At 31.7% G+C, this 14,552-nt stretch overlaps 1 protein-coding gene across 1 annotated transcript in view; it reads left to right on the forward strand.

The window, feature by feature from the left end:
- The first annotated feature begins 659 nt into the window (after positions 1-659).
- Positions 660-14,552, forward strand: part of LOC106461499 (activating signal cointegrator 1-like) — a 53,074-nt gene continuing 39,181 nt past the window's right edge. Inside the window, exons 1-5 of the mRNA XM_013921320.2 lie at positions 660-1,031; positions 8,954-9,075; positions 9,808-9,938; positions 11,061-11,315; positions 12,116-12,288. Of these exons, the coding sequence (XP_013776774.1) occupies positions 952-1,031; positions 8,954-9,075; positions 9,808-9,938; positions 11,061-11,315; positions 12,116-12,288 (761 nt within the window). The 5' untranslated portion in view covers positions 660-951. The remainder of the gene's footprint in view (positions 1,032-8,953; positions 9,076-9,807; positions 9,939-11,060; positions 11,316-12,115; positions 12,289-14,552) is intronic.

Raw genomic sequence — 14,552 nt, forward strand, 5'->3', positions numbered from 1 at the left:
ACGTCTCCGTTTGTTAATTAACTTTCCGTAACTTCGTTCCGACGAAACTTTAGCGACACAAGTCCTTACTTAATAAAACTGTTTTATTCTTTCCGAATATAACTTTACGATACACTTAATTTCAACAATCGCGCTAAAACAACGCTATAACAACGAACGTGCTCAATAATACTCTCTGACTGCAGATCAATTACTCACTGTCTACACACACATTCTTTTTGTCACGTTGTCACCCTCTTTTATATACCAGGCTACCCTATATCTAGTAAATGCTAGAGCATTCGCCAAGGTACAGGATAGTTCTAGAAAGTAGAGGGTGTGAGAATAGTCACGTGATCTCGCTGACGCAACAATACTATAATATATAGATATAGAAAGATAGTGAAAATATATTGTCTTTGGTCAAACCAAGATTGTAAAATTTAATATAATAATGCTTGTCAGAAAATATTTACACCACAAAATATCAAATTATGTTTTATTTTAACTAAAATAATCTAAAGTAATTACATTTTAATTAAAAGTATGAATATTACACATTAATACGAATAAAATCATCCTTTAATTATTTTATGAGCAATCATTTAGAGTATAAATGATTTTATATATTAAACATTTGTCGATAAAAATCATATTGAAGAAAGCAAAACAACCTTTGTATCATTCAGTAGGATTCCCATATTTGAAAGACCAGAAAAACAAAATTGTGCAGAACTTTAGATTTTGCATCATTATAACTATTGAAATGTAATTAAATAGATTGGTATAAATTTACTAAAGTTAGGAAGATTATGTGAAGATACCACTCTTCCTGCTTACGATTTAAATTTATCATGTAGGATCTTAAAAAATGCTCCTATCCAAATTTCAGTGAATAAAAAACGATACATTTTTGGAATAGTAACAACTGGTGAACAATAAGGATTTTATTATCATTAAATATCAACCAAAATGTCATCAGCATTAATTGAATGGTGCTGTTCAGAGCTCTCGAAACTACTAGGTTTTCCAGCAACTGAAGACTTTGCAAGGTATGTTTTGATTAAAGCATGTTAGGCTTAACACAAACAATTTCAACTTTCAAGAGACATAGGATGAGACAGTTCCTCACACTCACGCACTTAGACAGGTTAAAACCTAAATCTTAATAGTTGAATTGAAGTCTAAAGCAATTAACGTTTGTATTAGATTTGCATATTTTACAACTTTGTGACAAATACATTAACAATTAATATATCGACAATAAGGGTACCTTTGATTCTTCAAACTTCAAAATTGAAGCTGTAAACATTTAAACCCACCCTTTATAATACAATAAATCATCAATTCCCCAAATGCTTGTCTCCCTGTTGCTTATAGTGATAGCAGCTCATTCCATAACATAGTCAACTGCAGTGTTACCACCTCTACAATTTACAAAGCAGTAAGGCACCAGATATGCCTTGAAAAGTTGCAAGGTGTCAATACTTAGGCATTCTAAACAAGTCAGAAACGTCCATAGAATTCAGTAGAGAATTAAAAATTATTTTTTAAATTAAATCTATGCAGAATGGTAAGTTTTGTTACAGTTAGAGGACACTCTTGAAATAACATGTTATAAAATTATTATGTGCACTAAATACTGACATGTTTTTAGACTATAAGTCACATTCTAACAGGTGTTTTTCATAGAGTTTTTAATGGCACACTTCAATCTCCATATCCCAGTCCCATTCCCTTTTTTTGGGTATAGATGGCTGGATATAAATGTACTGCTTATAAGCAATTACAAAGTACACTGTGCTCATGTAACTCTCACCATGTCACTTGGCATTTCATTGAGGTTGTGTAGACATAATAATTTCAATGTGGTATACAACAGAATGTTATAAAAAGAGTAGATTGTATTAACAGTATTGAGTTGCTTGTGACTGGTTTTGTGACTATAAAAATGGCTACTTCTTTCTCTGAGTATCACTGTTTGTCAGCAATGAAAGTTGCTTGATCTATTGCTAGTCACTTTGAAATACTTTTGTCCTAGGGAAACCCAAAAATCATGGAATATAGCAACGAAATCAATAAGTTGTAAACACTGGCTAACCACCCTGTTAAAAAATATTTTTTTTTAACTGTAGCTTAGTCTGTCCTTTTAAGTTTCCAAATTTTATCTTGTATTAACTTGTCTTATTATTTTCAGAATATAACAGAAGCCTTTATGCTATTGATCCCCCCAAATAATTTTATGAACTTCGATAAGATTGCCTCTTAACATTAATTTCTGAATAAAACATTTAGAGATCATAACCTATCCCTCTAAGATAACTCTTTTATTCTCTAGCATCATCCTAGTAGTAATTCTCGGAACCTCTTTCAATAAGTCAATATTCTTTCCTAGATAAGGAGGCCAAAACTGCACACAGTATTCAAAGTGAAGATAAATAGTGGTTTGTGTAAAAAGATAATTGTTCTTTTTTACTTGTAATCAGTATGGTTGTAAATACATTCTAAAGTTGTATCAGCTTTACTGTTAGTAACACCATCAGAGCAATACTTTGATGTTTCCAATGACGTACCCACATCTGTGCTACTATTATTTTTTTTAATCATGCTATTGTATGGATGGCCAACTATTTTAAGTGTGTGATCAAAATTATGATAACCCAAAAGCATTACCTTGTACTTGTTATAATTAAAGATATCCTCCAAGTTGCAAGTTGATACAAGTCACTTTGTAATATATCAATGTCCTGAATACGGTGCTAGAAACTCCTATGAGTTTAATGTAGAGTTGGACATTTAGTGCCATATGTTAATTGGTGGGTTCACTAAACAATTACTACAACATTCCTGACAACAAGTTAAAATAACATTAAAATATTCTGTAAATTATTAGCTCAGTTGGGTTATAATCCAGTAATTTCAAAGTTTATATCTTTATTTCTAGTAATATAATTCATATGCAAATAAAAGCAATTAAAAACAAACAATTCAAATATTTTAATGAAAATTAATTAGTTACAATTATGTATAACCATACTTAGAAAAAACTTGTAGTGTTCATTCATAAACTGGATGCTTGTTATCAAAATTTATTTTTCAAATTCATTACTTGGACAGTCATACTACTTGCATTTTCACTGACTTATTGTGGACATCAGTAATATGAAAAACATCTTTCTCATGAAAATTCTAACTTTTAAAAACTAATTCTGTAACAAGTCTGTTATGAAGAGTGTCAGGTGTCCTAAACAATATCAACTTTGATAAAAACAAATCTCTATTAGACATATTGTTAGAGTGTTGGGAAAAAGCCAAGTTGCAGTAGTTTACCATGGCAATGTTTAATTGACATTCATATTGTAGAATTAGCTTAAATGTATTGATTATTTGCTGATACTTTGACTGATTACTGTAGTCTCTAGCTCTGTTGATATTGGAAAATCTCAAAAAGTATGTGTGGTAACTAATAGAACAATCAAATAAAAACACTTGCATTTGATATTTCTTTTTGATACTATGTTTAGTTTAAGGATATTTGGATGTTTTTTTTATTTTTGTAAAAAAAAACGGAGGGAGGGGGCTGACCCTTCTCTTAGATCTTTACCTGCTTATACATTATTAGACCTACAGACATGGGAGGATTAAAGTGTACATGTCACAACCTTTTTTAGTTTCATTCAAAATTAAAATAAACAAGTTTGTTGTCAATATATTTTAATAAAATTGTCATCAAAGTATAGTTTAAAATTAAATTTTACAATACTTAAGTTTTAATTTCAATCTGCATCTTCTAGTCGCACAACACAATGACACTCTAATAGATATATTTTCTCTACATTTATAAAGGCATCATATTGTTCAAACAGTTAGAAGTACATTTATAAATATAAAATTTCAACCTCTTTTTGCCTTGCTAAAGATATTGTTATGTTTGTTCAACCCACATTGGTACACACTTCCCATATCCTGTCTTTTAAGAAATGCTTCAATTCTCCCTAGCATTGATGTTGGACATGTTTATAATCAATAGGAAGATTATATTCTAAACACCATAAATCAGATAGTTTCTGTTTTGTTTTGTTGATCAAAACCAATATTTTATGGGGAGAATTTATGTTTATACTAAAGACTTTACCCTGAGAAATAATGGAATTTTTATACATTTTTATAGGTAGTTAGAAAACCAGGTAAATTAAAGTATTTTTGGGACATTCTGTTTTGATGCCTAATATATTTTTGTGTGTGTTTTAAATGCATATCTGAAAGCTAAATGAATTATTTTTGGATAGACAACATAGTGAAAAAATAAGCTTACTAAACCATGCACCCATATGCAAAATGCTTCAAGGCTAAAGTAACAGCTAAATTTTGTATTTTTTATGTGTATTTTTGGTGAATAATTTTTTTAACAAAAGTAATTGAAATGCAAAAATTATAAACTCGTTAGATTAGATAAAATTTAAATGAAAAAAAAAAAGTTGAATTTCTGCTTTAGAATGGATGCAGGCTGCTGTCACACGATGTGATATAATTCAATTGTTCATTTACTCGTAAGCTTTTGCCATATGATATATTGCTTTGTTAGGCTAATTAGGTAAGGTTCAAAGAGTGATAAAAGAGTACATTTAATTGAAAACAGATGTGCTGTTAGGAATCTGAGGTTATTTAGAATAAATAATTCTAATTGCTTTTTACAATTTGCAGTCATTCTATAAAAATAAGAAGGTATTTTTGATTTTTTTTCCAAAACATACTTACCTCCTCTCACACTACAGCTATAACTCAACTGCTAGGGTTTCTTTTCCTTTGTCCATCTAAACATTGGTCTAATTTTTTCTTGCACCTTCTTATCAGTTGGCGGAGCATCAAATCCACAGATTCTACTTTCAAAAGCAACCAAAGCAGGCTTTATTATCAGAAGTGAGAAATCTGTTCTCACCTCAACACAATATATCAACTCTCTGAGTGTCTTTTTCAATATGTATCTCAATCAGGAACAGCTGACTTCCATCCACATCTCCTCCTACTGGAAGGATGGTTCTTTCTCTTTTGGGGATGTGGGCATCACTTGAATCCCTCATTGCTTTGGGATGAGTGCACAAGATCTCTTCAGTGGTCTATACTCAACCAATGGATCATGAACAATGATCCACTGGATTCCCCAATCTCCTTATTCAGGATCAACATTTTTCTATCTTGAGTAGTGGTTAGATCATGGTGATGTCTTACATTTCCCATCATGAGAGCACTTGGTACAGGTCTCTTTGTTTTCGACCATTGGATCTTCTTTATTGGGCCCACTCCTATTATATCATCCTACTAGATTGACATATTCTGGGGGTTATAAATTTGGTGGCAGATCAATTGTCTCAACCAGATATTCCCAATAGAATGGATGCTGCATCACAAGGTTTTCTGTTGGATTTGCTCATATTTCAGGACACCAATGATTGATGCATTTGCCTCTCATTGGAACACCCAACTACGTGCATTTTGGTCTCTGGTACCTCATCCTTGGGCATTGGCAATAGATGCATTCAGTCAGGACTGAATGAAATTGCACCCCTATGTCTTCCCACCAATTTGTATGTTACCCAGAGTACTAGCTATGATTTATTCAACCCCTTGTTGTGCTCTGTTTGTAACACCAGATTGGCCAGCTCAACTCTGATTTCTGCTTCTGCAGTACCTTCAGGAGTGCCCACCTCTTCCACTTCCTTTTTGACTGTCTCTTTTAAGGCAGCCATGATTTGACATCATACACCCAGCCATCCCAAAGCTCAAGCTTCCTGCATGGAGGATATGTGGTCCTTTGCATGGTGTTGGGGTTTAACTTCTAAGGTTGCCATCTGTCTCAGTCTCTACATAGTCCCATACTGATTCATTGGATTAATTAATCAGAGGTTGGTTTGCTTTTCAAACTTCAGGGAACTTGGTTCACCAATTGCACTGTTTCCAGAACATTGTTCCTCGGGAATCTCCAATGTACATTACCCCCACCCCACCTCTGTATGTAGAAGAGAGTGAAGTTAGGGCCCTTCTATCCAAAATCTTGGACAGTTTTTCCCCCAGATGTTGTAGGAGAGGCACCAGCCCATGTGGGAACCTTCTTGTAATACAGGTTTGGAGTATTGCCTTTCAGACTTCTTCAGGTTGAGAAGGTTTGTCCACTTAGGCACACACACACACATCTATATATATATATTTTTTTTTTTTCAGTCCAAATGCCCTGGCCACCATCATGGGATTTAGGGGCCATGGCCCTATAATTCCAACCCCGAGCAATGGATTCTATTACCTGGTTGGGTTCTGACCAGTAACGATGACAGATGATTTTATAGTCCTCCTATAGTGCCGGATTTATATTCCGGGTGAAGAGCATACCTGTTCTGTAGGTAGTGCAGTTCTCCCACTAGGGTTCCAATCTTCTATTGGTACGCCAATGATCTATGCAGGTGCATTCTGTGTGGATAATGCCCTCACCAGCCCATCCACCTTATTAACATGGGATTCTAACTGTAGTGTGAGAAGAGGTATGCTTTGGAAATTAAAATTGTCTTAAATCGAAAATGCATTTCCAATAATACTTACCTCCTGTCACACACTCTTGCCCTTCCTCCACATTAAGAGCTGGTGTTATAGACTGCGAATTGAGTCGGTCTTGAAAAAGTGATAATATTATATGAACCAGGGCTTACATACAGTACCAGGATAGAGGGACCATTGATGTAGGTGGAGAGTATCACAAGACAGATATTGCCAAGGGCAATTAAATGATAATAAAAGACTGGAGCAAGCAAGAAAAAATTGGACCAGTGCTTGATGGGCAAAAGAAAAGAAAATCCAAAGCTCAAAGACTACTTGCTGCACTCGAAGCTACAGAACAACAATGACCTTGTTGTTGGAACTCATTGTTGTACCAGAAGGATTTGTTACACCTGTCCATACATTTCAAACACCACCACCACCACAACTGGCCCTAATTACACTTTCCATGTGAGGGTACATTACACCTGCATGTCAGAATGCATCATTTACTGCATCCAGTATAACAGTTGTCACAAACTGTATCTTGGAGAAACAGCCCATAGGCTGGTGATTGTTTTCATGAACACCTTAGAACTCTAAGAGAATGCTCCATGACCTCCCAGTTCCTAAACACTTCTGTTCTCCTAACCACAGTGGTACCTCTGACATATTAGTTTCAGTCATGAGAAATGCCCCACTCAACAATTAACACAAGAAAGTCTTGAACACTGTCTTATCTTCCAATTCTCACCAAATCCCCTTATGGTATAAATGAAGGATTTACTTTCAAATAATTATAAAACTCTGTCTACCCTTTCTCTAATTTCATTCCTTAAACCTTTTCTTTAGATGCATTTACCTTACCTCTTACTCCTGGTTAAATCTTCCTTTTCAATCTTAGCTGTGCAAGAGTCTTTTCCTTCTCTGGATTATTACTTTACATCACTAGACTATTATTTTATAATATTCTGAACTTATATTTATTATTTTCCTATGTTATATTTCTAGATCCAGTTTTAGTTTTTCTGATTACTTTTTTTCCATATTTTTGCTAATTTTAATAATATTTATATAATAAGTTCAACAATGTTTTTATAATTATTTTTGTTACTGTGCTCTACATTGAATGTGTGTAATTAGAATCCTTGCATTGTCTTACCTAATTCAATTGTAACATTGTCTTTACTTCCTGTCGAGAAGCTTCTGCTCAAAACATAGCAGAAGGTAATTTAGAAAAGTTCTCATTTAGATGTGTCAGTTTATTCTTTATTATCTTTTGTCAAAGTTTTTCTTGCTCATGTCTTAGGGAACAACACTCATTCAACAATTGAAATCTGACAGACTTATCTTTAAAACTATTATTTAACTTTTGCTCTAAATCCTATTACCAAACTCATTTTTGTCCTATTTTATCAATTTCTGTATTCCAAATTTCTCTCACTGTTAGCAAGTTTAAACTATTTTTAATGAATGTATTTAAAGCCTTTTCAGACATCCTACTACCTAATCCATTTACGTGGAGTCCATCTATAACATACAAGTCACCCTTACCTTGAAAACTATCTTACAGGTCAAACCAGCCCACCTGCTGCTCTAAATATGTATCTGATAACCTTTCATATAAGTCTTGGATCCTGCTAATTAATTTATTTACTTATCAAGCATGAAGGAGATATTTCTACTTTTTAAGCAGTTCTTCTGATATAGAATTTTAAGCATCATTTGCTCCTACATGTCTTACAAAATGACAATTTTTCCTTGACCTCAACTAAGTTGTCAACATACTCTATGATGTCCTGTACCTCAGCACCTGCAAGAAAATTCTAGTCCTAGTCTTTCGGTGCTACCCACTATAGACATCTTTATATCAGTATACGTAATGAGAGAGTCCCACACTATATAAATCTCTTAATCGTCTTGTTACTCACTGCAACTAACCAAAAATTGAATATGGATCAAGAGTAGATAGTTAGAAAAACTGGCATAATGGAAAATGAAAATGTGTAGTTTGTAATATTGCTGAAAAGTAATGTTGGAAATACACACTAAAAGTAAACTGACAGAAAGAGTTGTCAGGTTTTTTTATTAGTTTTGTTACATATAATGTTTATTTTAGACTTTAATTGTTGATAATATTTTTTTTCAGCAATTTTATTATTATTTTTGTTTGTTTTTTGTATTGATTTGTTTTATGACCCAATTTACAAAAACTAAATCAACACATTTGTCTTTTCTCAAATAATCACAGAGTTGTAGATATAACATTTTATTGGTATCTGTATTCTAAAATATTTTTTGTAAATGTAAATAATACCAACAAGTATAATATCTAACTTAAATCAGAGAAAACTAGAAGACTTAACATTTTGTAATTACTTGTGTGTATATGACTTATAAATTCATTCAATGAATGTGTACTTTTTTATCTTTTTTTTTCTGTACATAGGTATATTTTAAATATTGAAAATCAGAATGACTTGGAAGAATATCTGTCAGACATTTTGGATCCAACCATTTCTAGCCACAAATGTTTCATCAAAGAATTACTTTTGCAGTGGAAGCAAGGCAGTAAGTAGTTTAAGCAGATAAACACATAGTTTGCAAGACTTTCACCAAATCACTTTTGTGGTGGAAGTGTTATGTTAATGTTTTTAGATATTAACATAATGTGTACAAATTACAAGTCTGGGCATTATCATGAAATAGTTTCCCAGCTGATTTTTCATGTTTTCTTCTCCCATCAAATCAGTCATTCTGCCTTGTGCCTATCAGTAACATTTTCTGTGTTTTTTGGAAAACAATGTATGAACAATCATATGGATTGCTACATTAATATTTCTTCAAATTTAAGCCTTTTAAATTAAAAACCTTTTTTGTCTTTTTTTTTTCTAACAGTGAGGTGCTTTGACTATACATTAGCTTCCCATCTTGCTTATGAATCTTTGTATTGTATTCAATCTATAAATTGCATATTGAACTTTGAATGAACAAATTCCCCTTCATTCTTTCAGTGCTTAAGTGTTTCAGAATGTTAAACTTATGATCGTGGGCTATGCAACATGTAGTCTCCTATGTGTGTGATACCTGTGAACACTTAGTACACTATGTATAGAAGAAAAAGGTTTCTTGACATGTCATTGGAGGATGAAAATATCATTAGAATGATTCACAAAATGAGGTATTGGTAGACAGAAACTACACTTTAGTTCATCAGTTACTATAACTGCAGTTTTCAATCTTCTAGAAGAAAGTACATATTGATATCCATTTTATTTTGTTAAATTTATTTTATTTTTCTAGGAAACAAAGACTCTCCATCTCAAGTAAAAGTATACATGAAACCAGATACAGGAGAAGACTATGTAAAGGGTGAAAAAAAGTGTAAATCTTCAAAGAAAAAAGGACTATTAGAAAAAAATTCAAACAATCAGGTTAGTGTATGAAAAGAGCATTATTATTATTTTTTCATGAGAGATTGTGCTAGCCTTTGAAAAAAACTTATTTTAAGCAGATGCTTTCTAGAAACCTGCATTTTCATCTTTAAGGTCTATGTTTTTTACATATTGTATCAAAATAGATAATTTCCAACATAGTTGAACAGAATTGTTAAACATTTGTTTAACAACAAAGCTTGGAATGGTCAATTCTTTCATTGGGGTGTGTCTGTGTGCCAGACTAGTTTTAGAGAATTCCACTCCTCATCAGTGACCCTCGACACGACCACCGAATGAAACTTCAAACCAAACCAAGCCTTTATAGTAGTGAGGTATCGAAAATTGAAATACAAAGAATTAAATTGTGGAAGAATGCTACAAGTTCTTCAAATACCCATGGAATGATAGGTTTCTTTTTTGTGAGTGTAAAACACTTAAAAACATCATTTCGAATTTCTAACATAACTAAGTTAACTAACAAACAGTAATGCATCATCTACAATACCTAATGTGTCTTTGTGCATTGTTGAATGTTTCAAAACAAAGATTTATCCTCTTGTCAATCACTTTTACAGGCATGTTATTCCATGAAAATTTAGAATTGTTTTTCACATTCGTGAGCATGTTTGCAACAATATTGGAGACTTAAGTTGTTATTTAAATACTTTGTAACCAATCAAGGAAAATTAATGGTTATAACTCATTTTATTTTTTAGGAAAATACATACGTAGCCAAAATAAAAAACTAGTATTTTTAATATTCTTCAAGTAGCCTAAATTTAAAGTCAAATGACATAAAAAATTAATATAATGTCAATTCATTTTCTAAAATAAAATTTTGATAATTATGGCTTTATCTTTGAAAACCATTAGGGAATAATAAGAACAAAACAAGAAAGTATATTTAGATTGTTATCTTAACAGCATTGTTTAACTTCTCCATTTTAGTTGCTGTTATGTTTTACTTTTATGGTAATGGTATGATAAGCACTAACTTTTTAAAAGTTAGTTGTGTAACACTGTAACTCAATTTTAAATATTTTTTTATGTGAGTATATAACAAAAATAATTTCCTTTTTGACTGTTTTAACTTACACTGTTTTATTGACCTTACTTTAGAGTTTAGAAAATGACACTCCAAGCAAAGCTATTCACTTGGAAACATCACCTGAGCCACAAAGTTTGAAAAAGAAAAAGAAGTTTGTGTCACTTTACAGTAAGGAGGGTCAGCTTAAGGACATAATTATTTTACCAGGAAGACACCCATGTCAGTGTGAAGCCTCAAAACATAAACTGGTCAACAACTGCTTAAAATGTGGACGTATTGTCTGTGAACAAGAAGGTTCCGGCCCGTGTTTCACGTGTGGAAGTCTGGTATGGCTAGTTTTAAAGTAGTTTATTGTAAAAACATTCAATGAGACCAATTAAAGATTGAAAATGAGGCGAATGACCAAACAGATGAAAATTTTTATAAAACTGAGTATTTTGAAAAAATGCAGTGCAGTTTTTTGTTTTAGTTCAGTTCACATTTTTAAGGAGTAAAGTACTAATATATGTAAACCATTGTTAGTTTTGTAATATGATGAACAATTGATGAAATTTTTATACTTAATTAGGAGATTTGATTTCCAATTTATGCATAGAGAGTAGAGAAGAAATTTAGTAACTGAGAAGTCCTGGATCAGTTGTTGATGATTGAAGTTTACCACTTGAGACATCAATTACTTAGGGATACTATCTTTCACTTTGGAAAAGTTCGTAAGATGAAAATGTGGCTTAAAATCATTTTAATTTGCATAAGTGGGTTGTTAATTTTAATCAGTTTTTTAAATTATTTTAGAGTATTTCAAATGGTGGACTTTATGCAAGTTTCTGTTGTCCTTACATAATGTATTTGTGTTCTTGGTATTTTTATGTAATGTTTCTATCCTTTCATAGTTTTATTTAATATGTCTTACTTCTACTGTTGTTTTTGTGTTGCCTTAATTCTTAATTAATGTGTCTGTTCTCATTGATCTTTTCTGTTTCTGTTCTTATTCTTACTTTGGCTTCATTAATCATTTAAGATATTCCTATGCCATTGTTTTATTGGATACTTTCTTTGTCTTAAAGCTCCTTTCCCTGATGTACGTAATACTTTCTTGTTCTTACCGTATCTGTGTTATTTTTTTCAGGTTTGTTCAAAAGAGGAACAAGAAATAATACAGCGTGGGTCTAGAAAGAGTGAGAAACTACTTCAGAAGTTGATGGGAGAAAGTTATGATGGACAAGATAAAGCTGTGCAGAAAAGTGGATACGATGCTGCTGTTGAACAGAAGAACAGATTGTTGGAATATGATAAAAATAGGTGATGTTTTGCTTTCAGAAAAAAATCATGTTAATTTCTCTTGCACCCAACTTTGTGGATGATCAGATCCTTCATGGAGGGAGGTTTTTATCAGTGAGTGTTTCAAGTTTCTTCTCCAGTGGCAGGTCTTGTGCTTTCCCAATGTCTCATTCTTTCACCAGGGGCATTTCTGATTGTTTTTGGAAAAATAACATTTACTTTACCTATTGTGTTAGGTTATGCTGGTTATACTTGTGGAAGATAGGGAACACATTTTTATCAATTTATTTTGTTTGGCATATTATGGTACCCTCCATCAGTTCTGATAATCTTCATTTAAGTGCATTTCTTATTGTTCTTAACAAAAATTTACTACATTTTAAGTGTTGAGTGATCGTTAATGGAGTGCATTTGTGTTGATATATTCCTTTATATCTTTTCCACTGTGCTTCATTCATTGTCATTCTCTGGCTTGCTTTCAGTAATGGGCATTCTTCAATGCAGGTTTTTAAATTTTGCTCTTTTCAAACACATTTTTTTTTTATATGAACAACTCATTAACTTGTGATTGATGAACATTTCACAAGAAATGTTAGTATTTGTGTATTGTTGTGTCAGTTGTTTTATCTTTTCCCATGACCTTTGATTATACTTATTTTTGTTGATCATGGGAGTGAACCTATTAACTCGTTCTTTGTGGAGTCAGTGGATTACACCAACCTTGTAACCACCAAGTAATCATGAGAGTATCCATAGTACAACTTTCAATATGTTTTGTGTATCTTCACGAAATTTGGCAAGCTTTCAGTAAACATTACGTCTTTCATACAAAAAAATCAGGTTTTTTTAAATTAAGTATGTTAACTAAAACTTTATCCATAAATATATAGAGTCAGAGTGTTGACTGCTCTAAAGTGATTTTCATGTTAAGATTAAAATATGTTTCTTCATCTAAACATTTTAAAATTTCCTTCGTGTAATCTCTAAAACCTTCCAAATAAATATTATACATTTTTTTTCAGTGAAACTTTATATCTTATCTGTTATTTTCTCTACCCTAACTCTTTATGGATGCAATTGATTTGACTGACTTTGTAAATGCTATAAAAAGTACAAAATAAATCTAAATTACCCTTTTTGATTTTTCTAAAATGACTACAAATTGTAAAAGGAAAGTACAGTTGTTTATCCTAAATAGCTTAAAGCTCATAACAATTTACATCTGTTTTTACTTAATTGTGTTGTTTTATTGCTCTTTAAACTGAATCTAGCTAATGGTTCTGCCACATAAGTTGTAAATCACTTGAAACACGTGTAGCTCAAGTTATCGTATTGAATGATGTAATGCACAAGCTACTTGTGAGGTTACCTCTTGGAAAAATCATTACTATTTTTCATTATCTTACCTTATCTAACCTAATAAGTTTATGATTTTTACAGTTTAGTAATAAATAAAAAATACATGAAAAGCAAAAAATTTTTTTTTTTTGCAATGATACTAGTACATTAACTCTTTCAGCACAGGCTTGGTCCCAGGGACCAACCTCATGACCATTTTGTGTTTTTTATAGTTTTCATGCTATACCTTTTAAATTAGTATGTTAACAAAATTTGGCAGATTATCAGTAAACATTACAATGCTTTCATACGCAAAATATCAATATTTGTATAGCAATGTTTTTCTCATGCCTTTTTTTTTCTTTTTGCATGTTGCCTGTCCAAATTGCAAAGTAATTTTAATTTTAAGATTAAAGATACTTTTCTGCATCAGAAAATTTTCAAATTTCACGTGCAAAATCTTTATAATGTTCAGATAGTTATAAAAAAATTTTTAAGAAAAAAACGTTATATTTTATCTGTTATTTTCAGTAACAAATCTCTGTACGCGTTTGATAGATTTCATCGATCTCGTAGTCACGTTAAAAAATTAGGAAATATATATAAATTATGTTTTTTTCATCCTTGAATGACTACAGATTATAACACGAAAGCATAAATGTTTAGACTAAATAGCTTAACTCTCGTAACATTATACATTTATATATTCTGGCTAACAATACAGAAGTTAAAATGATACAGTGCATGTGCACTCGCGTTACTATATCCAGTAATATATTTAGTCTTTACAAAGTGACCTGTCTTGGCTGTGTTTTAGTCGACTAATATTTTGTAAAATACAGTGACATTCCAATTATCATACATTATATATGTATATAGATTATTGCTATTTAGAAATAAGTTCTGAAACCAGTTTTTCTTAAAACATAGAACAGTAAATAAAGAAG

This window comes from Limulus polyphemus, unplaced genomic scaffold (assembly GCF_000517525.1).
Source record: "Limulus polyphemus unplaced genomic scaffold, Limulus_polyphemus-2.1.2 Scaffold973, whole genome shotgun sequence".
NCBI lineage: Eukaryota > Metazoa > Arthropoda > Merostomata > Xiphosura > Limulidae > Limulus > Limulus polyphemus.